General features: G+C 56.7%; 3 protein-coding genes across 4 annotated transcripts in view; 2 read left to right on the forward strand and 1 right to left on the reverse strand.

The window, feature by feature from the left end:
* EZH1 (enhancer of zeste 1 polycomb repressive complex 2 subunit) overlaps positions 1-2,920 on the forward strand; it is a 31,379-nt gene extending 28,459 nt beyond the window's left edge. For both annotated transcript variants that reach the window (XM_024742842.1, XM_024742851.1), the window contains 2 exons: positions 152-236; positions 519-2,920. In XM_024742842.1, coding sequence (XP_024598610.1) covers positions 152-236; positions 519-579 — 146 coding nt within the window. In that variant the 3' untranslated portion in view covers positions 580-2,920. The remainder of the gene's footprint in view (positions 1-151; positions 237-518) is intronic.
* Positions 2,921-3,268: 348 nt separating this feature from the next.
* CNTNAP1 (contactin associated protein 1) lies at positions 3,269-18,193 on the reverse strand. The gene is made up of 24 exons (XM_024744138.1): positions 18,127-18,193; positions 17,167-17,268; positions 16,879-17,072; positions 16,282-16,429; positions 15,988-16,191; positions 15,202-15,386; positions 14,443-14,586; positions 13,557-13,818; positions 12,921-13,070; positions 12,493-12,664; positions 11,922-12,028; positions 11,656-11,775; positions 11,082-11,285; positions 10,723-10,879; positions 10,508-10,635; positions 10,025-10,210; positions 8,575-8,796; positions 8,079-8,318; positions 6,821-7,174; positions 6,533-6,660; positions 5,983-6,076; positions 5,550-5,795; positions 5,394-5,441; positions 3,269-4,563 (listed from the first exon to the last, which is right to left on the reverse strand). Exons 1-24 carry the CDS (start codon positions 18,191-18,193, stop codon positions 4,295-4,297), a joined length of 4,131 nt encoding a protein of 1,376 aa, XP_024599906.1. The 3' UTR covers positions 3,269-4,294.
* Positions 18,194-19,044: 851 nt separating this feature from the next.
* Positions 19,045-21,165, forward strand: CCR10 (C-C motif chemokine receptor 10). The gene is made up of 2 exons (XM_024745234.1): positions 19,045-19,083; positions 19,938-21,165. Exons 1-2 carry the CDS (start codon positions 19,060-19,062, stop codon positions 21,003-21,005), a joined length of 1,092 nt encoding a protein of 363 aa, XP_024601002.1. The 5' UTR covers positions 19,045-19,059; the 3' UTR covers positions 21,006-21,165.
* The last annotated feature ends 10 nt before the right edge of the window (positions 21,166-21,175 follow it).

A 21,175-nucleotide genomic window follows, 5' to 3' on the forward strand; every position in this document is an offset into this window, starting at 1 on the left:
AAGCAGAGAGACAACTACCTTCATTGAGTACTTTCTAACTCCACTTCATGTATGTTTTCACTGGGAATTTGGAGAAAATCAGCCCGGACTCACTACTGACTGTTGACTTGGAGTTAAGTAGAAATCTAGCCTTGGGTTTATCCTGTTTCAGTGGTCATGGTGAATGGGGATCATCGGATTGGGATCTTCGCCAAGAGGGCGATTCAGGCTGGTGAAGAGCTCTTCTTCGATTACAGGTGAGGTAGCCAGGAGTAGTCCTAGGGAAGTGACCCCAGAGGTATAAGGGGTGGCTGTTGAAACTGATTTGGGGACTTAAGGTGAGTGATACGGATGAAGGAGAAGATCTCATGGTGGGCAAGGCTTTTTCTTTGTTCTGATCTCTGATGCCTTGCCTCAGAGCGGGAGCCTTGTAAACTGCTGGTAGGGAGTGGGAGGGGAAGTGAAACGGGAGGGGACTCCTTATTTTCAATCTCAAAAGCCTTAGTAGTAACCTGGTTCCTCCTCCTGCTTTGGGACAGGTACAGCCAAGCTGATGCCCTCAAGTACGTGGGGATCGAGAGGGAGACCGATGTCCTTTAGGCCTCCTGGGCCCCTCGCCAGCACTTATGGTAGCGGCACTGTCCTGCTTTCATGCACACACCACTGCTGCCCCAGTTTCCTGCACTGTGTGTCTCCCACACCGAGAAACCCCCACCCGCTCCCTCTGTAGTGAGGCCTCAGCTGTGTCCAGCGGGGGCAAAACTGTCTCAGTGAGAGGGGAGACAGAGGCAGCTAGGGCTTGAGCTCCCAGGAGAGAGCTGCACAAGTGGGAGACCAATCTCAGGCCTCGGAGGAAGAGAGCACAGGCTGGGGGCGGGTGACTTACGCTTGAGTTCTCATCAGCTACCCAGGCTGTGGGCCTCGGGAGTTAACTTGGACGGTTCCTAACAAGCATTACCCTAACTTTCCAAATCAAGAGTCCTTCTGTAGTTGGGTTGCCAGCATATCTCTCTGTGGTCCTAAGACCTGGAGAGGAGAGGCTAAGTGAAGTTTGGTACCTGGAGCTTATGAGTGGTCAGGGTTCAAGGCGAGCCTGGCGGGCAGCACAGACCGAACTCAGAGGGGAGATGGGTCATCTTACTACCTCTTTCCTCCTGACAGGCTTCAAACTGAAAGAGTGTGGGTTCTAAGTAAAGATATTCAATGCTGGGAGAAGGAAAGCTGAGTGCCATCCTTCCACAGGCAGAGAGTGAGAACCAGCCTGACGACAGTAATTAAACTGCTAAGCTTGGGGCCCAGCAGGCTTTGAGCAACCTTCTCTATATACTCTGGAGATGGATAGACACGTTTTCAGATTCCCGGGAGCAGGTACCAGTGCCCTGTCAGCCCCTTCCAAAGTTCTGGCTTAGCGACTGCAGGCAGGCATTACGCCACCACTGAAGAACTGGGGGGGGCGGGGCGGGGGGGTCGTGCAGCCTGGGTGTGATGCTCTGGTTCCCTGCAGATATAGTTGTTTTCAGGCCTTTCATTCCCCTTAGAGGCTGGGAGCCACTCTTGCTCCTCTCTTCCGGGTACAGGGGTACAGGCCTGGACTAGAGAGGGGGGAGGTTAGTGGTTGATTACTTTCCTGTCTGTAGCCCCTGCTGTTGGAAAGGACGAGTTGACAGTATGTGTGGAGGTGAGCAAGGAGCTCCCAAATTGCACGTGTTTGGGATGGCATCACGCATGCGGTGCAGACTGGCAGAAGGTATCTGAAGTGTCGAGAAGCAGGCCGGCCACCTGTGCCAGTTCATGATGCCGTTCTTTCTGGGATTCATGCAAAGCACTTTATTTCCTTTAGAAGGTCTATAGATGGAGGTGGAGTTTGAGCTAAGGTCTCTGGGGTCCCTGCCCAAATCTCGTTCCTGAGGGAGGAGGGGGAAAGAGACAGCGGAAGACTCTCCTTCAGTTCTGTCTTATGTCATGGTGGAGGCAGGAGGAGCTGCCTTGAAACAGAAGAACTGAGTGAGAATGGCGCCAGCTCTGAGAGCCGCCCCTGTGTCAACAGCTGGTGCTGAGCTGCAGGGAACAAGGAGCATTGTGCTGGGGAAAAAGACATGGGCAGGTACAGACTGGCCTAGGGAGTGTTAGGTACGGGAGCGGGCTTCTCCCTTCTCTCTGGGGAATTAGAGCCTCTCTTCCCCAGTCTGTGTCGACCACCCCCTTCCCCTAACCCCACTGGCTGTCCCATGAAGCAAGGAGTAGGGTTCCCTCTGGCCAAACTGTCACCTAGGGATTTTTGTGGAACGTGCATGCACGCACGTGCGTGCGCGCACACACACACACTCACATCCTCTCACTCACCACACTTGTGGGCACACATGCAGCCAGCACTGAGCACACGCCTAGCTAGTTCCTGACAGAAGCCTCTTTCCACCAGACTGGGCCAGCCCCCACTATGATTCTGAAATCTACACCTGCTGTGGTCTGTATGCATTGTGTATAGGGGACACCCTCTAGCTGGACTGTGGGCTCCAAATTACTCATCAATTATAGGGAAAAACCAGAGACAGATGAAGGAGGAAGAGTTAGGGCTGTCTGAAATGCCGGGGGCTGGCTATAAGGAGAAGATGGGGGAAAAATTATATCCAGCCTTTGAGAGGCTAGGCTGACCCCACCCTTCCCTCCGTGTACAGAATCACTGTGGTTGATCCCCTCCCCCAGTGTCAGACCACTACTACTGCTGTTCCTCCAGCATTCCCGTCCTTATCCCCTGCTGTCCCCCACCTTTGAATGACGGGTCTTAACCCCTCCCCCTCAGACATGTAATGATGGATGGAGCAAGGTGGTGGGGACCGGCGGGGGGAGGCTGGTATATGTGCGGCTCTATTGCCAGTGAATTTCACGCACTTTAAAGTCCTGTGGCTTGTGACCTCTTATCTGAATAAAGTGGTAGAATCCATTTTGGCAAGTTGTATACTGTGTGCTTCGGGGTCCAGGGATGGACCCTGGAAGGATCCAGGGATGGTGGTACAGGGGCAGCTCGGGTTGAAGCTGTAGCATTCTGATCTCCGCTTGTCCACGGAGATCTGGGGTTGGGGGAGATCTGGGGTTGGGGGAGATCTGGGGTAGGGTGTTGGCAAGAAGCAAGCAGGCTTCCAGTAGGTGATGCAAGGATTTTGAGTGCTCCCCATAGAGTTTCTGGAGCCGTCAGATTAGCTGCCTTAAAATCATCCCACTGTGCCCTAACCACGACGCCAGCTACCACGCACAGACTTAGGCTCTGTCACTCTGCTTTATTAGAACAGCTCCAAGTCCGAGAGCACAGCTTCAGAGTGGAGGCCGGATCAGGCTTGGGTGAATGGCCAGCAGACCTCATGAGACTTCCAACACAGGAGAAGCACACTACAGACCGTGGGCACAGCACAGGACAGGACAGTCGATTGATTTTTTTCTTTTATATATAAACTGATAATTTAAAAAATTAGAGTAATATATAGAGTTTCTCTAGAGAGAGACATTGCAACAAAAAATATATATAAAGAATATGACCTCCGGGGCAAACGAAGCAGCATCTCTGAGCGGAGGAAAGAGGGCTCCTCATGCATTGGAGAGGGGGGCCAAGCCTTTGGACAGGCACCAAGGCTACTGCATATCTTGGAAGAGGGAGGAAGAGTAGAGGGCTGGCTAGTCAGCGTGTCTGCGTTATTCTCTCTACATTGCAAGTTTTTTATGGCTTTGGCTAAAGCATGTAAAGCAGTGGAGGTACTAAGGTGCTAAACTGAGGCCTCTCGGTCTCTGTAACAAACAAAAAACGGGGGTGGGAGACATCAGTGAAGCCCTCCCTAATCCCCAACTGAGTGGAAGCCATGGAAGATGTTCTGCAGGGGAGGGGGGAGGCTGGGGGGTATGATTCAGCAGACTCCTCCCCCCATACCCCGTGCATCCCTGCAATCCCACACACCTGTCCCTGCTGAGATTGAATATTTGAAGGGAGGCAGTTAATCCCCCCTGCACTCTGTTGTTAATCCCTGGCAGCAGCTGGGACAGGGATGGCAGGAAGGGCCTGTCTTAACCCCATGAGGCTTCTCTGGGGCAGGCAAACAACCAGGAGCCTGGGGAAATGGGGACGGGCAGGGCATTGGTTTAGGCAGTGAGGCTCAGCCACTCCCTTTGGTCCCGTCTGTAGCTCTGCCCACCACACTTGGCAGGAGGGAAATCCCCTGCATGAGCAGAGCCAGCTAAGAGGAGCCAGATGTCCCTAACGGGTGGGGTAGAGGCAGGGATTGGGGAATTTGGAGGAGATGGACTTGGTCCCTGAAGCCCTTCTCCTGATTCATTCGGACCTAGACTCCTCCAGGATCTGGGGTAGGTTTTGGTCCCGGGGGCCAGGGGCTGGGGCTGGAACTTGGGTAGAAGCTGGTGTTGGGGCCGGTTCTGGGGCTTGGGCCGGGCCTGAAGTAGGTAGGGGAGGTTTGCTGCCAGGGTGGTAATCGTGAGTGGCCTTGGGCTCATTGGTGTGGTAGGAGCCCTTGTAGCGATGATTTTGCAGATAGAAGAGCACCAACATTCCCACCAACCCCAGCAGCAAGAAGACCACCAAAACTGAAAGAGAAAAAAAGGAACAATTCAGGGCAGATCTTTGGGGTTTCACCTATATACATACACACATGTATGCTTTTGGCCTAAAGCATACGTGTACAAGAGCGTCAGCTGTATGGCCACATCAAGCCATTCCTAAGTATCTGGTAGGTCTAAATTCCTGGCTCATCCCCCTATTTCTAACATTCTCTTTCCACATCCCTGGTACTTACCCCAATTTCTCATCCCTCTGGATGTTACTGCACCCCCATTTCCTCATCCCTTAGCTTTAGCCTCATTTTATTTTTTAATTTTCTTATAACAGTTTTATTGAGATATGGTTTACGTACCATAAAATTTACCTTTTTATAGTGCAGTAAAGCTCCTTTTAATAAACAGTTCCTGCCCAGTTCTGGGACCTTTTAGGTATTGAACACCTGACTTTGGTGGAACGTAATGACCACGATCTAGCAGATAAGCATGTGACTTAAGCTGCTCATCAGGAAGTGGAGATTATCTGATCCACAAGGTCATAAGGTCAGCTGTGACCAGCAGTGGGCTACCACTGAGAAGAGATGGTATATGGGGTCAGGCACTGATGGGCACGTCGCTGTAAAAGCTTTAGCCCCATTTTGATATTTCATTTCAATTAAAAGTCTATAGCATCCTCAGACATTTAAAAATCTCCAACCTGGTTATCAGCTACCTTCAGCATAGCCTGTCTCATCCTTCTGGGCGCCACCACGCACCTAGTGCCTTCACCACCCCTCAGCCCTGAGGATACGGGGCAGGGAGGCAACGCTGACGGCCAGAGGGTAGAATGAGGAGGTCAGGGTAGTGACTGTGCTACTCACAGCCCAAAAGTATGGCAACCCATCCGTCATCGTGGTAGTATGGGAAGTCTGAAAAAGAGAAAGCACCAGGTAGGAGAAGCCGCCTCCAGGTTAAGAATCATTTCCTTTCCCTGTTGTCCCTCTCTTCCCTTCCTTTATTGTGTCCCAGGGATGTACCTGGGGGCAGATACCAGGGGTCCAGCTCAGGCGGCACCTCTGAGACGAGACGTGGCATGGCTCCGCAGTTAGACTCAGACAGTTCTCCCTGAACGCGAAGGGCCTCAGCCAGCTCCGAGGTCATGGGTCGAGGTGTTCGGAAGTGGCTCTTGAGGGGGGCCACATTGTTGAATCGGACACCAGACAGGCAGCCCGAGAAACCTGGTGTGTTGTAGCGCTGGATCTCCGGGTCAATCACTCCCGTCTCTGAGGGAGAGGCAGCCAAGAAAGAAATGGGCTTGGACCACCAATAGCCCTGCCCCCTCTCACCATCGCTAGGTTCCCACTCTTTATCAGCACCTTCAATGCCACTCCCCGTCCTTCACTCCCCTCTGGGCTCCAGGGACTTCACCCACAGCTCCTTACCCAAAACGCCCTCTCAGCCCCAGCTTACCCATAACGCGCCCCAGATACAAGGCCTTGGGTGAGTCCAGCTGGCTGTCCACCAACAGTGAGAACTTCTGTTCTGTCAGGGGGAAGTAGTCCACCTGAGTGGGGAGGGGAAAGGAGATGAGGGAGGGAGAACCGGGGGCAGACGTAGCCTAGGCCAGGCTGGAACTCTCCTCTCCCAGTTGGTGGTGAGTCCTAGCTCAGTCCCAGGTGGGGAACCCCTGGACCCAGACATAGGATTTGGTATTAAAAACCTGACAACCTGGTTTTGAGCCCTGTCTTCGCAGCTTACGGTGGTTTGACTTTGGGAACACCACTTTACTGTCTGAGCCCCTTTAGTGATTTGTCAAACGAAGATAAGAAGAGCTGCCTACCTGAACCACCTCACAGAGAGGTTGTGAGGTCCCATGAGATTACACACATGAACATCCTCTGTAAATTGGAACATGCTCTACAAATGCTAAACATTTGGCATTTCCCACTGCCGCAACCTAGATGGCAAGGTTGAGGTCTGAACGGGCCCGCCTCCCTCGTCCCCCTCCCCCTGCACGCACCTGGATGAAGAGGTTGCGGTAGACCCGGGTGAGGTTGACGCTGTGGGGCTGGCCGTCAGTCACGGGGCGGGTGGTTAGTTGGTACACGTAGGGACTGGTGCCCAGCTGGTAGCGCAGCTGCAGGGTCCCTGTAGGGTGTGGAGGAGGAAGAGGGGGGTCTCCTCTCAGCTCCCAAAGCCCCCATCTTGTAAGAGCACTTGAGTCCTTGTATTGGTCAATCGATAGTTACGAGAATGGAGGGCACCCAGAGACAGCTGGAATTGAGAGCGAGAGCCTCGGAGGGCTTACCGTCTTCCTTGATGAGCACAGCCATGTAGTCACGCACAAAGGAGCTGACGTAGAGCAGGACGGCGGGGGCGGAGTGGGTGCTGAAGCTGAAAGACACCTCCTCTCCAGTGACATTATAGACAGGTCCACGGTAGCCCGGCACCGGCCGGCCAGGCCGCGGGTAGTCAGGCAGGCGGTACCCAGGGCCGTGGTAGCCGGGCGCGTAGCCGGGGGTGTCGTAGCCGGGGATGTAGCCGGGCTCGTAGCCCGGCACTGGCCGGCTCAGCATGTGGGAGAACTCGCGGGCTGCGGAGCGCAGCGCTGACTGGAGGTTATAGCGCATCCAGGTGCCCGGCTCAAAGAAGCCGCCAATGTCTGAAGGCAGAGGTAGTGAGGTCAGGGCCCCCGTTCCCACATTCAGACGCTGTGTATGTCATCCACACACACCCTCTGGCACGTGTCCCCAGTTTCAGCCACCACCACAACCCGTCTCCATTCACTTTTAGGTCCTCTGGCACCCCTGTATCACGGAATGGAATCTTAATATCATGGGAAATGTAAAAGATCATCTAATCTAACCCCTGCGTTTTACAGCTGGGGAAAGCGAGGCTCAGAAATGGGTAGCTACTTGCCTAGGGATACACAGTAAGTGGACAGTCAAGATTAGAATCGAGATACCATAAGCCCATCTGGTACACCTGCCACTACTCACACTTCCGAACCAAAACCAAAGGTCTTCTGTCAGTCCCTTAGTCCCTGTATCTCCCTACCTCACCAGACTTCTCCCACCAGTGACCTCCCTGCTCACTCATCCCCCTAGACCAGGCTTAGGGAGGCTGCAGTCTGGGTACATGTGCAGAATCTTGCGATGGTGAATGTCAAGGCTTGCCTTAACCAAGGACCAGGTTGTAGACATGTTTTAGGAGTGAAGCGATTGTCGAATAGGAAATGGCATAGGAGGGCATCGTGCAGCCTGAGGGGGATATGCTTGCAAGTGGGGTGACCTGTGTTCCCTCGGTGACAGTGGGAAGATGGGGAAGTTATTTGCATGTTGCTTTTGATCTTTTTCGTGCCAGCTAGCTGTACCATCCCTTCCTTGCCCCACTTTATGCCTTTGGAGTCACCCAACATCTTCAACTGCCTGACTGCCCCAGCTCAGAGCTCAGGAGCCCAGGACGACCACAGTTTTCCCCGATGCTGACTTTGTGCCCACCTTCCTTTCCTGCCCTCCCTACATCCCATTATGGCTCCCTGTCCTCCCATAACCAGCAGCACTAACCGTGGTTGCAATATGGCCCGTCAAAAGCCGTGAGGTCACAGTCACAGGTGTAGTAGCTGTAGCGCTCCACGCAGCGGCCTCCATGGAAACAGGGGAACCGGGGGTGGGCGCAGTGGCCCGTGCAGTTGGGTGAGGTACCCTCAGAGGCATTGGCACGGCCCTCCAGGTTCAGAGTCACTCCGTTCAGACGCATAGCCCTCAGGCAACCCACGAAGGGCCGCCTCTTAAGCTCCGCAGATCCTGGGGAAGTTGGGCAGGTCAAGAAATGGGTGTAGAGCCAGAGACAGGGATAAGCATTGGGGTTCGGAAGGGAGCCAAGGGGGCTAGAAGAACAGAATAGATGCCAGGGACTGGAGAGGAAAGGTGGGCCTTTGGCTCACTCTGAGGTCGAGGGGATCGGGACCTAAGACACAGGGTTCCTGGAAACAAGGAGAGTGGCCTTGAGAGCGGGGGAAGGTGTCAGAGGCTTCAGACCTGCCTCTGGGTTGCTGCTCACCAACATAGAGGGGCTGGTCGTACTCCAGCCAGATGTAGGTCTGCAGGGGCATCGGCCGCACCACCCAAGGCCGGTGATCCACGCGGAGCCGGGCCTGCTTCACATTGATTTCAGCCCGGACCAGGTGCCACTCGTCATCGTTGAACTCAAAGTCATCGGAGTGCACTGTCAGGTTCTCATCCCCATTCCCCACGTCGAAGGCGAAGACCACATCCCGGGATGCTGGACAACGTTGGGGGTTAGGGGGAGAGGACTCAGACCTCCAAGATCCCTCACAGGTTCACCTGATACAACCCCTCTTCTTCACCCTTTGGAGCTCCTTGAATGTCCCTCCAATCTGTCTACAGCCTGGGACAAAACCCATAAACGGCTTAAAACCTCATACCCTGGACTTCCCTGGTGGCGCAGTGGTTAAGAATCCGCCTGCCAACGCAGGGCACATGGGTTCAAGCCCTGGTACGGGAAGACCCCATATGCTGCGGAGCAACTAAGCCCGTGTGCCACAACTACTGAGCCTGTGCTCTAGAGCCTGCGAGCCACAACTACTGAGCCCACGTGCCACAGATACTGAAGCCCGCACTCCTAGAGCCCGTGCTCCACAACAAAGAGAAGCCCCCGCAATGAGAAGCCCACGCACCGCAACGAAGAGCAGCCCCCGCTCGCCGCAACTAGAGAAAGCCCGCGTACAGCAACGAAGACCCAACGCAGCCAAAAATAAATAAATAAATAAATAAATACATGTATAAAAAAAGAAAAAAACCCTCATACCCCTGGTCTCTCTCAAATTCCCAGACCCATGGAGCCAGCTTCCCAGCCCCACTTCTCAGGTTAGAAGCATAGCTCATCAGGTAGAAGACCCCCACACACCAGGAGTCCAGCTTCCTTACAAGTCAGGGACCTAAGGCCCAGAGAGGCTAAGTGGGCGCTCGGGGTCACGAAGCCAGCTGTCAAGACAGAGCTGGGGGACTTCCCTGGTGGCGCAGCGGTTGAGAGTCCGCCTACCAATGCAGGGGACGCGGGTTTGATCCCTGGTCCGGGAAGATCCCACATGCCTCGGAGCAACTAAGCCCATGTGCCACAACTACTGAGCCTGCGCTGTAGAGCCCGCGAGCCACAACTACTGAAGCCCACACGCCTAGAGCCCGTGCTCCGCAACGAGAAGCCACCGCAATGAGAAGCCTGCATACCACAACGAAGAGTAGCCCCCGCTCTCTGCAACTAGAGAAAGCCCACACAGCAACGAAGACCCAATGCAGCCAAAAATAAATTAATAAATAATAAATAAATTTATAAAAAAAAAAAAGAGCTGGGTGTAGAAGCCAGCGCCATCTGAAGCCCTTTCCATGCTGCCTCGCAGAGGGGCATCTTACCCCTTGTCGCTTGTCCCAGCCTCCACCCACCCCACACCTCCCCAGGGATCTTCATCCCCCGGTAACGTCTGCCTGCTCACTGTTGAGTTCCACCCGCACGTAAGGTCGGCGCCACTGGCAGTAAGGGCCCCCTGTATTCTCCAGGAAGACTCCTGAGGGAGCCGAGGTCCTGAAGTAGAAGGAGACATCAAGGCTGTGGTTGGCCTGGATTGGGGGAAAGCGCAGTGCAGCCCCAGTGTGGAAGGCGATGGTGTTCCAGGAATTTCCTACAAAACCAGATGGAGGAAGGCCTTGTCAGCGAGGTAGGAGGGGGGAAGAGTGAGGCAGCCTCAGATCGGGGGGAGACAGGGCAAAAGGGGACAACTAGGGGTCCCCAGGGAAACTTAAGGCGTGTAATGAAAGAGAGGAAGGTGCCGAGGAACAACACAGGTGTGGGCATATCACACCAGGAGCTGGGGTGTCTGGCAGTGTGTCCTAGAGACCCCCAGTGGATCAGGTAGACTAGATTTTGGAGACTGGAGAGCTGACCCTGGGAGGGTGCACACAAAGGGTCTGTCACTCACGATCACCATAGCAGCGCAGAGGCCTCAGGAAGAACTGGGCCTCGGAATTGGAACGGTTCGTGTCCCCCACCACCACCTGAGTGACAGGCAAATGGTCCACAAAAGTCAGCAGGCCCTTGTCGGTTCTCCTGTGGGGACAGGATGTGGTGGCTCAGCCTCTGCCGCTCAGCTGTCCCTGGCGTCCTGAAAGCCCTGTCCCTTTGCCCCCCCCTTACCACTGGGGCTGGTCGGCATCACAGTTACAGTGTAGAGCGGGGTCCACACAGCTCCGGTCCAGACCACAGGCACAGCGCTGAATGCCGGGCTGCGAGCCACCCCAGTAGAAGTGCTGCTCCTCATTTCGGCCAATCCAGAAGCTATAGGGGTAGCCTCCTGGGGAAGAGGCGCAGGCAGTCTCCAGGCCCTGCCCTCCGTTAGCCTCTGGGCTCCTCTCTCACCCTTCCAACCAGCCCAGACCCTTTCTTGAATCCTGTAGCCCAGGGCTCCCTTGAACCCTCTAATCCTCTTCTCCCAGACCCCACCGGTCTCTCCTCCAGCTCTCCACCTTGCCCTCCCCACCCCCACCCCCCCTAACCTGCAGTGTTGAGCAGCCGGGAATTGTAGCAGGAGAACTCAATCCACTGTTCACAGTGCTGGGAAGCATTGGCCAGGGCACTGACTTCCTCCCAGGATGCATTCCAATACTGGACGGCCCCGAGGAATGGCCGCTCCATGCTAGAACCTGTCACCCGAGTTGTCCACAGCCTGTCATGCCTCACAACTGTCCAGGCCCGGTTCTCTGGGGGAGGCGGATGAGACAGAGCTGTGGCTGGAGATGGGCATTCCCTACCCATCTCCCTGCCCCGCCCCCAGCACCACTACTGCAATCCAGAGACAAGAAACGTGGCCAGCAGCTCCATTTCAGCCCAGCTTTAGGCCCCCAACGTCATAGGCCGGAGATGAGACAGCTGGAATGCATCAGGAAGCTGGGATCTACCTGCAAGGCTAGATTACAAATCCCTGAGTGTCCCCTTCCCCCTTCTGTCCTCCTTTACCCCCACCACCATTTAATCTCACTGGCCCCTGTCCACGCTTCCATCCTTCCATTTCCCCCACGCTCCCGCATTGCCTCGTCAGCTGCCCCTCCACCACCCATCAGAGCCACTTACCTCGGATATCACAGTACACTACAAATGGCTTCAGGGGGCCACTCCCATCAGGATCAATGGTGAAGTTGCCAGAAGTTTTCCCACTGAGCCGATAAGCCTCACAGGATTCCTTATACAAAGCTGGTTGGTGGTGAGGTGGGGAAAAGGCAGTTATAGGGTCAGGGGGCTAGGAGGGCCAGCCCTACCATCTCTAGCGGCCTCAGGATTGCCAGAAACCTCCTGACCTCCCCTGTCTCTGACTCTCCCCCGTACCCAAGCTGGCTTACGTTGGTGGCAGGTCTCCCCCTTGTAGCCTGTCAGTTCACAATAGCAGATGAAGTCATCCCAAGACTGGTAGCAGCGTCCATCATGCTCACACATATTAGGGCTGCACCTAGGTGAGGGGGTCAGCACCGAGGGAAGGAGCCTTATGGGGAGCTTGAGAGTACGGTCTGATCCTTACACGCCTCACTCCCAGCTCCTGGGAGCACCAAAACCCAGTGTAAACCTACTCCACCTAACACGCTTAAATGCTGGGGAATTAGGCAGGCCTCAGGGCTCAAGTACTATACCGTCTCCCCTTCCCCAAAGGAATAAATAATGCCTTACTTCCCCCACCCCCCAAATAAAACCCTCGAGGACCAAAAACAGATGCTTCGTTTCCATTCTGAGCATGTGTCACTTTAAGGGAAGAAATAGAAGGTGAGAGGACAAGGAGGAATCATCCCCAGGTAGGAGACTTTGGAGCTGGGACCAGGAGAAGGGAGATCATTGAGAAAGGCCATTCCCATCATTGGGAGACCATGGAAGAGGGCTTTGGAGGGGTCACCTCTTGTAGGGAGAGGGGCTTCTGGATACCTATCAGTGATGCCACATGTGTCAAAGAGGACCTCAGCATAGTATCCAAGCCGCCGGCCCTCCACCAGAGTCAGGTTGACCAGTTGACCATCCACCTTGAGCAGCTCCATGCAGCCATGGAACGCCGTCTGGTTGGAGTGGCAGCCCGATCGACTGGCTGGCTTGGGACAACCTGGAGCAACCACCCCTGTGAGGCCCTCCCCAGGGGAGACTCCAGACCCTCCCCCAGGGAGATGCCAAGGGAGAGCCAGACATGAAGGAAGGAAGGGGAATAGTAGACAATGACAGTGACCTTCCAGTCCCCAAGGCCCCAGAGGGACAAGAGGGATTTACTGCTACAAAACTCTCCATGTAGCCCTGTCTGGGTGGACTTAGATGGGGCCTTCCCACCCAGAGACAGGGGTCTAGCCAGGTCGGCCTCCACTTACCTCCAAAGAAGTATGAGGTTCCTGTACGGATCAGCAGTGGGTATGAGACCCTGACCTCTGCCCCCTCCACATCATCAATGCTGATGACTGCATGGTTTTCCTGTGCCACGAAATTCACCTCGTGCCAAAAGCCATCATTCAGGCGGAACCCTGGACAGGACAGGAAGATGGTGTTGGGGGGGGGAGGGGCACCACGTTCTAGAAGAGTACCTAGAGCGGGGAGGCAGCAACCCCACTCTGTGTCCTAACAGTAGCCTATGTGCCTCCCATTTTTACACTTATCAACCTGAGTGGTGACATCTCTGAATGTCTCTCTTCACTGTGTGGAACCCCAGTGGCTGACACAAAAGTCGTAACTGAATGACACCTCCAGAGACCCTCCGGAACTGGAGAGTACCAGGATTCTCGGCCTTCCTGCTTCTCCTTAGCTCCTCAGATCTGCCCCGCCCTCCAACTCCCAGCAGCCTCCATCCACTCCCACCTTTTCCCAGGGCCCGGGGACCTCCTGCCCTGCTCCCTCCCTTCACTCCCTCACCCCTCTCCGGTGTGCAAAGGCTTCAGTCCAGGCCTACAAACTCCTCCACTCTTTGCCCTTCTCTGGCCTCCCTGTGCCTCCCCCTTCCCTCCTCCCCTCACCAGCAGCAAACTGAAGTTTCTTTCGGCCAGTCTGCACGATGGACACATTGACCTGCCCTTCACTGAGCATCAGCTCCACGTGGCCCAGCCCGTCCCCCAGGCGGGAGAAAAGTAGCAGCCCGGTGAGATCCCAGGTACGGAAGCGAAAAGAGACCGCGAGGCGGCCTCGGCGAGGGAAGCCAGGCACTTGCACGAAGTTGTGAGGACCTCCAAAGTTGATGGGGTGAGGAACCGGGTCCAGGCAACGGAATGCCACCTTACCCTAGGGACGAAAGTGAGGATCCGTCAGCACCTGAGCCGACGCCCCGCCCCACCTCTGTGAGGAGTGAGGTTCCCTGGGTGCACCTGCCCATCTCCCCCAGAAACATGTCCAGCTGTGGAGGAGGTCTCCAGCCACCAAGTCGGCCTGCAGGACTCTCTCCTGATCTACATCGTCTCCAGGGGCGACGGCTCCTTTGCTTCCTTCCAGCGTGGAGAGGCGATTTCCCGCCTGCTTCCCGGAAGCAGTGCCTGATTACGCTCCTGAGTTCGGGTGGGGGGAGCACCCACACCCACACATCGAAACAGCCCTGGGTTCAAGTCCCTCCTCAGCCCCTGCGCAGCTGCGTGACCCCTGGTGGAGCCACTCAGGGTCGCTACACCTTATTTTCCTCAGTTATAATTGAGGAGATGCTTAGACCGCACCACAGCTTTTAACTGGGGGGTTGGGAGCTGGCCTTTTGCACTTCCTGTGAGTCAGTGATGACACCATCACCCCCACTTGAGCATCCAGCTGGGGAGAGGGGTCCTCGGCTTTTACATGATTCGCAATATCTCTTCCCATTCCACCTCGTGGTTCCAAGTGGCTTTGACGCCCCAGTCCTCCCAGATCCCCCTGCCTACTGGCCTCGAAGGTGATCCGTGAATGGCGCCGCACGGCCAGGTCCGCGATGTTGACTCGGTTGAAGATTACGTTTTCCATGCAGCCGCGGAAATTATGCCGATAGGCAAGGTTCTTCTGCGCGGCGCCCACCAGACCCCCGATGAACATCTGCGGGGCGGAGTGAGGAGTACAATACAAATGGCTTCAGGGGGCCACTCCCATCAGGATCAATGGTGAAGTTTCCAGAAGTTTTCCCACTGAGCCCGGCAAGCGCGGCAGCGCGCACGCCTTTCTCACGCTCCGCCCCCCCCCCACCGCTGCCGTACACTTTCCCACGCTCCAGGCAGATTGAGTTCTATAAGACTTGAGACACACAGTGCCCCAGTATTGAAGCTGGAAGCTCGCTGGGCCTCCCCAGGCTTGGGTTCTAGCCCTGACTCCACCACAAATTGGCTGCATGCCCTTAGGTAAGTCAATGAACCTGTCTGGGATTCTTTATCTGCAGATCAGGGCCTGAAGGGGGCAATTTTCTCATCCTGTCCGATCCCCCAAATCCAGATTTCCAGACTCCATCTCAGTAGTTCTGGGGTGGAGTCCGGGAATCTGTGTGCTAACAGCAGCAGCAACAACAAAAACCCAGGCCTTTCTGGGAGTTTGCCAAGAGCTGCTAGCATATGCAGACACCCAAAAGCAGAGTCTTACCTCTGGTAGAGAAAAGTGCTGTCCCCCACCGGCCCACCCAGCATCCCACTTCACCAAATGGCTCCTCCCCTCTCCGCTCACCTCGGTGTCCAGGTTCAGTCTCTCGAAGTCGCCATTGAGCACGAAGCGCTGCTCGTAGCCGTCCAGGGTGAGATTTGCTTCGCGGCCAAATCGGTCCACGCGTACGTAATGCCAGTGCTGGTCATTGAGGACGCCACCAGCGCTCACGGTTGTGTGACCGGGCCTTGGCTGGATGGGGCTGCTGCCTGAGGGTAGGGTGGGGCGGGGTCAGACCTGGAACCTGGAAAACCCAAGTGAGCCCTACTGCCCAGCTAGTCCCCAGGCAGAGCAGCACAGAGGAGGGACTGCCCAGGGCCCAGGGCAGCCAGGGAGGGTGGGCATACAGAGACTGGACTACCCTCAGCCTGGGATGGAGCAGTGGCCATTGACAAGTATGGACTTAGAGTAAGCCATTTAACCTCTCTGAGCCTCTGTTTTCCTATCAGTAAAACTTGAGGCACGATAGTTGCTTCTACCTCATCATGTGGATGTTATGAAGAGCGATTGAGATGCAAAATAATAACGCTTTAGGCGTGTGTGTATACGTATATACAACGTTTCTACAATGAGGAAACAGACTGCAGGAGTGCTTGTCCCGCTGGTAGGTGGTAGAGCTGAGACTGGAATCCGCTTCTCCTGATCCCGAGTCCAGTGTTTTGCTAGCACCAAATTTTACACAAAAAAGGTGGGTTGGTCCAAACACTAAGGAAGGGAAGGATAAGGAGTGGGGTGCGGCTTCGCGGAGGAGGTGCAACAGGAGACGTGGGAGGAGAGCCTCAGGCTTTGCGCCGGGATCTCTGAGCTCACCCAGGCTCATGTGCAGCAGCAAGTGCGCCCCCTGCAGCTCGAGTGTCACGTAGTCTCCCTGGGCGCCCTCGGCGTGCAACAGGAGCCCGTCCTTCTCTTCGGTCTTGAAGCTGAAGGCGAACACGTCCCACAGACTCCGGCTGACCCCTCGCGGGAAGCGGTACGAGATGGCATCATCGCCATCGAAATAGAGCACGTCGGACTCTGCGCGAGGGGCACTAGGTGGGTTGGGGACCGGGGAGACTCTGTCTCCCGGGCACCACCCCCACCCCGCCCACGACCTCACACCCTTACTGTAAGGGCAGCCGTAGAGGCCGAGCCTCAGGCCGATCTTGCCGCGCGGGTTCCAAGCCAAGGGCACGATGCGGATGTAGCGCGCCGTGAAGTGGTAGTGCAGGTCGTGGCGAACCACCGCCGACTCGTTCACGTTACCGAAGAAGGTCTGAGGGGCAAGGGAAGAGGAGTGACCACGCCCCCACCCTCTGCTTGTTTCTCCACAGCCTCCCAGTCCACAGTTGTCGCATCTAGCCAATCTCGACTTCTGGAAGGCAAACACTCCTTATCTCCCCTGCCTTCATGGCTTTACACAAACACAGTTTCCCTAGCCTAGAGCGTCCCATTATATCCTCAAAGGTCAACTCAGATGTCACCACCTTCATGAAGCTCTCCCAGATTTTACCCTGAAGTATGTTAAACCCTGTCACTGGGAATATCTTGCACACATGGGGAGCCGACAATCCCTCCGGACTGAGTCCCTGGGGAGGAAGTCACTGCTCCTCATCTGTGCCCTCACCACTGCCTGCTGCCCCTCCCCCAAGATTGTGCCTGGCCCAGCCCAGTTCACAGAGCTGAAAAGGTTCCCCAAGTGTGTGCGCAGGGAGCCTGGAGTACCGCGTTGTGCCCTCGCTGATAGAACGGTGTCCAGCTGTCCACTCGGTCGCCATAGAGCAGCATGTAATGTGTGACCCAGTCCCAAGAGTTAAAGGAGCCCTGCGTGGCCACAGCCCGGATCCGGTGCTTCTTCATTAGGTCGATCTGGAGCCAGGGATTTGGGTCTCCAATCCGGGGAGACCATCCGCTTATGCCTATAGAAGGGGCAAGGCCTTTCACCACTGGCTCCCCATTCACCTCCAGCCCTCCAGAGTCCCCCACCCCACCATGGGGCGCCACCACGCTCACCGTGCAGCCGGGCAAAACGGGGTGCGGTGAAGAGCCCATAGTAGGAGGAGGCACCCAGGGAGCGTGCATACAGGGGCCCAACCAGCTCCTCGTCACAGCCGTCTGGGTTGGGGGAACAGACATGTTGATCAGGGTGGCCCCTCCCAGTCTTCCCAAAGGCCCAGCACGCTGAGCAACCGGAGCTCTTTCTTCTCTCTCCCCCATTGCAGACCCAGCCCTAACTTAAACCATCTACTCAACCTGGTCTGCAGCAACAGCTGCACGCTTCAGGGAGGCTGCCTTCTTCTTCTGAAAGAACCCGTAGGCCAGACCCTGCCTAGTACCAGCTGGGGTTCAGTACACCCACAAACACAATCCCAAACCTCAGCATCTTTTAGAACCTGAGTCACCCCAAGACACCAATCCAGCCCCAGCCTTAGCCTCAATCCCAGTCAGCAGCACCCACAGACCTGCACCAACCCCAAATCCAGGCCTTGGTCCCAACCCCAGCCAGTCCAAGCACCATCACCAGTTCCACGTGCAACCTTAGCATCATAAAGGGTCACCAAATACTGCATGGATCCCAACCCCAAAATCCAGCCCAAAACTCTGGTCCCTGGGCCAGCTCCAAGCCCAGCCCCAGCCCCTGGCAAAACCTTAACCCTAGCGGGGTCACTGGCACCACCCTTATTCCCAACACTCAAACCCAGGCACTAGCTCCCGCTTGGATCCCAGTCCCAAATCCCCGCCCGGGCCGACTCTATCTTCAGCTCTGAGCCCAGCCCCATCGCCGGGCGCGCGCGCCAGCCTCGGAGCTGCATTGCGGAGCGCCGGGGAGAGGCAGGAAAGGATGAAAGCGCACGAGCGCGCGCCGGCCGGGAAGGGACCCGCGACCACCCAGCCGCAATGCGGTGCGGGACCCGCCCTGCAGACCTTAGACTCCCAGGCCCAACCCCGCCCGCCTGCGAGCCCCGCACTCACAGTAGCCCCAGCCCCGGGCTCCCGAGACCGCGGCGAGCAGGATGCAGAAGAGCCGGAGACGCATCATGCAGGGCTGACGGATCCCGGCGGCCGCCTCCCAGTGCCCGTCTCCGGCTAGGGCTCCAGTTCCAGCTCGGGCTTTCCTCCTGGGGTTCGCAACGGATGGCTATCTCTCGGCCCCTTACCCACCCCTTCCTCTTTCCTCTCTCCCCCAACCTTTCTCCCTTGTCTCTCTCTGTGCTGTTCCTGGCCCTCCGCTGTTATCGCCTCTCCTTCCACCCTCTCTCTTCTCACCTCCCCCCTCCCCCAGCCTCTCTCTCCTGGCACGCGCCGCTTTCCCGGACCCCGCGCAAGCGCGCGCCTCAGCCCTACTGCGAATGGGCGGGGGTAGAGAGCCTCCCGTCGCCGGGAAATACCCTGAATAACCCGAGGCCGACAGGGACTGTGGCCGCAGGGATGGGGGAAGGGAGGCTAGGGCCGGTTAGGGGGTCCTGAAAAATCCAAGAAAAGGGAGTTGGAAGGGGAGGGTGCTTGGAGATGAGGAGAAGAGTAAGTAAAAGAATCTAACATTTTCTGACAGCAAATTATGCTCCAGGCACCCGTACAAGGCACCCTCAGCACCCTGTGAATTCTGCATTTTTACCTCACTCCACTTTGCAGATGAAAAACCTGAGGCTCAGAGAGGTCAGACAACCTACTTAAGATCATACAGGTGGCTAGCAAACGATGATATTACAAAACCCATTCTTTTTCTACTGGCACGGTAAGGAGAAATTATTTTTTAGGACGTAGAATAGGAAAGTTAGGTAAAGACGGCCCACAGACCCTAATCCCCACCGCCCTCCTGGCCCTTCTCCCCGCCCCTTCCTTCCTGTCCCACTAGTTTAACTTCTGTCCCCAGTGGCTTTACCTCAGAAACCTGAGTAGCCAGAGATGGGGACTGAGCCCGCAAAGCAGGTGGGAGTGGGGGCAGGGGGGTAATGGTTACAGAGAGGGAGGGTAAGGTGAAGGGACGGGATTCTCTACCTAGCACCAGGCCTCTGCCATGCTGTGACCTACCTAGGATGCCTGGAGCCCTCTGGGACCAGGGGCCCTCCAGATAGATCGGGCTGGTAATGAGACGCTGGGGGTCGGGGACGGGACTGGGGTTCAGAGGGAGGATGAGCTGAACCTAGAGATCTAAGGTCCCAACTGAGCCCAGAAAACCTGAGCTCCAACCCTTACGACCCCCTTGTCATGAGTAGTTCGGTGCACCTGTACTGGAGGCTAAGAGGTGGGGCTGAGAAGGGGAGAAGGGAAAGGGGACATAGAAAACCTCTCCAGGCCAAGCATGGAGTCCAGGGACCAGGTGTCAGGCAAAGTCTGCATGTGGATGTTCTTCCAGGAGAGGGCGCTGCAGAGGAACTGAAGCGCTAAGATCTATTAACAATACAGACGCTTGGCCTATGGAGAGCACAGATGCTTCACATTCATTACCTTCCTTATTTCAAACAACCCTGCCGGGGGGCTGGTCAGGATTTCTAATCTCGACATTATGTATTAGGCAACCGGAGAGCCAGAAAGAGCAAGTGATTCACTCAAGGTCACCGAGGAAGCTGGATGTAGAGGCAGGAGGGGTGCGAGGGAAGCCAAGGCCTGTCTGAGGGTGTGCTAAGAAGAGTGTGGAGAAGAGTTTATGTCTTCTCCCCGGGTACTGTACCATTGTACCTGGTCACACAGGAGCCCCCAGCTTGGAATGCATGTGTGGGAGGGGGAGGTGTGTGGTGGAGGCATGCCTCATAAGGGCTCTCTTCTCATTTTGGCCTCCCCAGGTCTCCTGGGGCCCCTACTCCGGGGACGATGAGGAGGCATACTCGGCTGAGCCGCTGCCAGAACTCTGCTACAAGGCCGATGTCCAGGCCTTCAGTCGGGCCTTCCAACCCAGTGTCTCCCTGACGGTGGCTGCGCTGGGTCTGGCTGGCAATGGCCTGGTCCTGGCCACGCACCTGGCGGCGCGACGCGCTGCCCGCTCGCCCACCTCCGCCCACCTGCTCCAGCTGGCCCTGGCCGACCTTCTGCTGGCCCTGACCCTGCCCTTTGCTGCAGCCGGGGCTCTGCAGGGCTGGAGTCTGGGAAGTGTCACCTGCCGCGCCATCTCGGGCCTCTATTCGGCCTCCTTCCACGCCGGCTTCCTCTTCCTGGCCTGTATCAGCGCCGACCGCTACGTGGCCATCGCGCGGGCCCTCCCAGCTGGACCGAGGCCCCCGGTGCCGGGCCGTGCACACTTGGTCTCAGTCATCGTGTGGTTGCTGTCGCTGCTCCTGGCGCTGCCTGCTTTCCTTTTCAGCCAGGACGGGCAGCGAGAAGGCCAGCGGCGCTGCCGTCTCATTTTCCCCGAGGGCCTCACGCAGACGGTGAAGGGGGTGAGCGCCGTGGCGCAGGTGGTCCTGGGCTTCGCGCTGCCGCTGGGCGTCATGGCGGCCTGCTACGCGCTCCTGGGCCGCACGCTGCTGGCCACCAGGGGGCCCGAGCGCCGGCGCGCGCTGCGCGTCGTGGTGGCCCTGGTGGCTGCCTTCGTGGTGCTGCAGCTGCCCTACAGTCTCGCCCTGCTATTGGATACTGCCGACCTCCTGGCGGCCCGCGAGCGGAGCTGCCCCGCCAGCAAGCGCAAGGATCTGGCACTGCTGGTGACCGGGGGCTTGGCCCTCGCCCGCTGCGGTCTCAACCCCGTGCTCTACGCCTTTCTGGGCCTGCGCTTCCGCCAGGACCTGCGGAGGCTGCTACGGGGTCGAGGCTGTAGTCCAGGGCCTCACCACCGCGGCCGCTGCCCCCGCCGGCCCCGCCTTTCTTCCTGCTCGGCTCCCACGGAGACCAACAGTATCTCCTTCTGGGACTACTAGGGCTGCGAATCAAGAGGAGGGGGGCGGGCTGAGGAAATGATTCCAGGGAGGGTAGCGGGAAGGGGGAGTAGGTGGGGGACACTGAGAAAGAGGTAGGGACATCAGGAATTGCTTCTGTACTTCGGCACATTAAACTGACAACATGGAAATGAGGGGCAACACAACAACTG

This window comes from Neophocaena asiaeorientalis, unplaced genomic scaffold (assembly GCF_003031525.2).
Source record: "Neophocaena asiaeorientalis asiaeorientalis breed wild unplaced genomic scaffold, Neophocaena_asiaeorientalis_V1.1 scaffold1, whole genome shotgun sequence".
In the NCBI taxonomy this organism is placed as follows: Eukaryota; Metazoa; Chordata; class Mammalia; order Artiodactyla; family Phocoenidae; genus Neophocaena; species Neophocaena asiaeorientalis.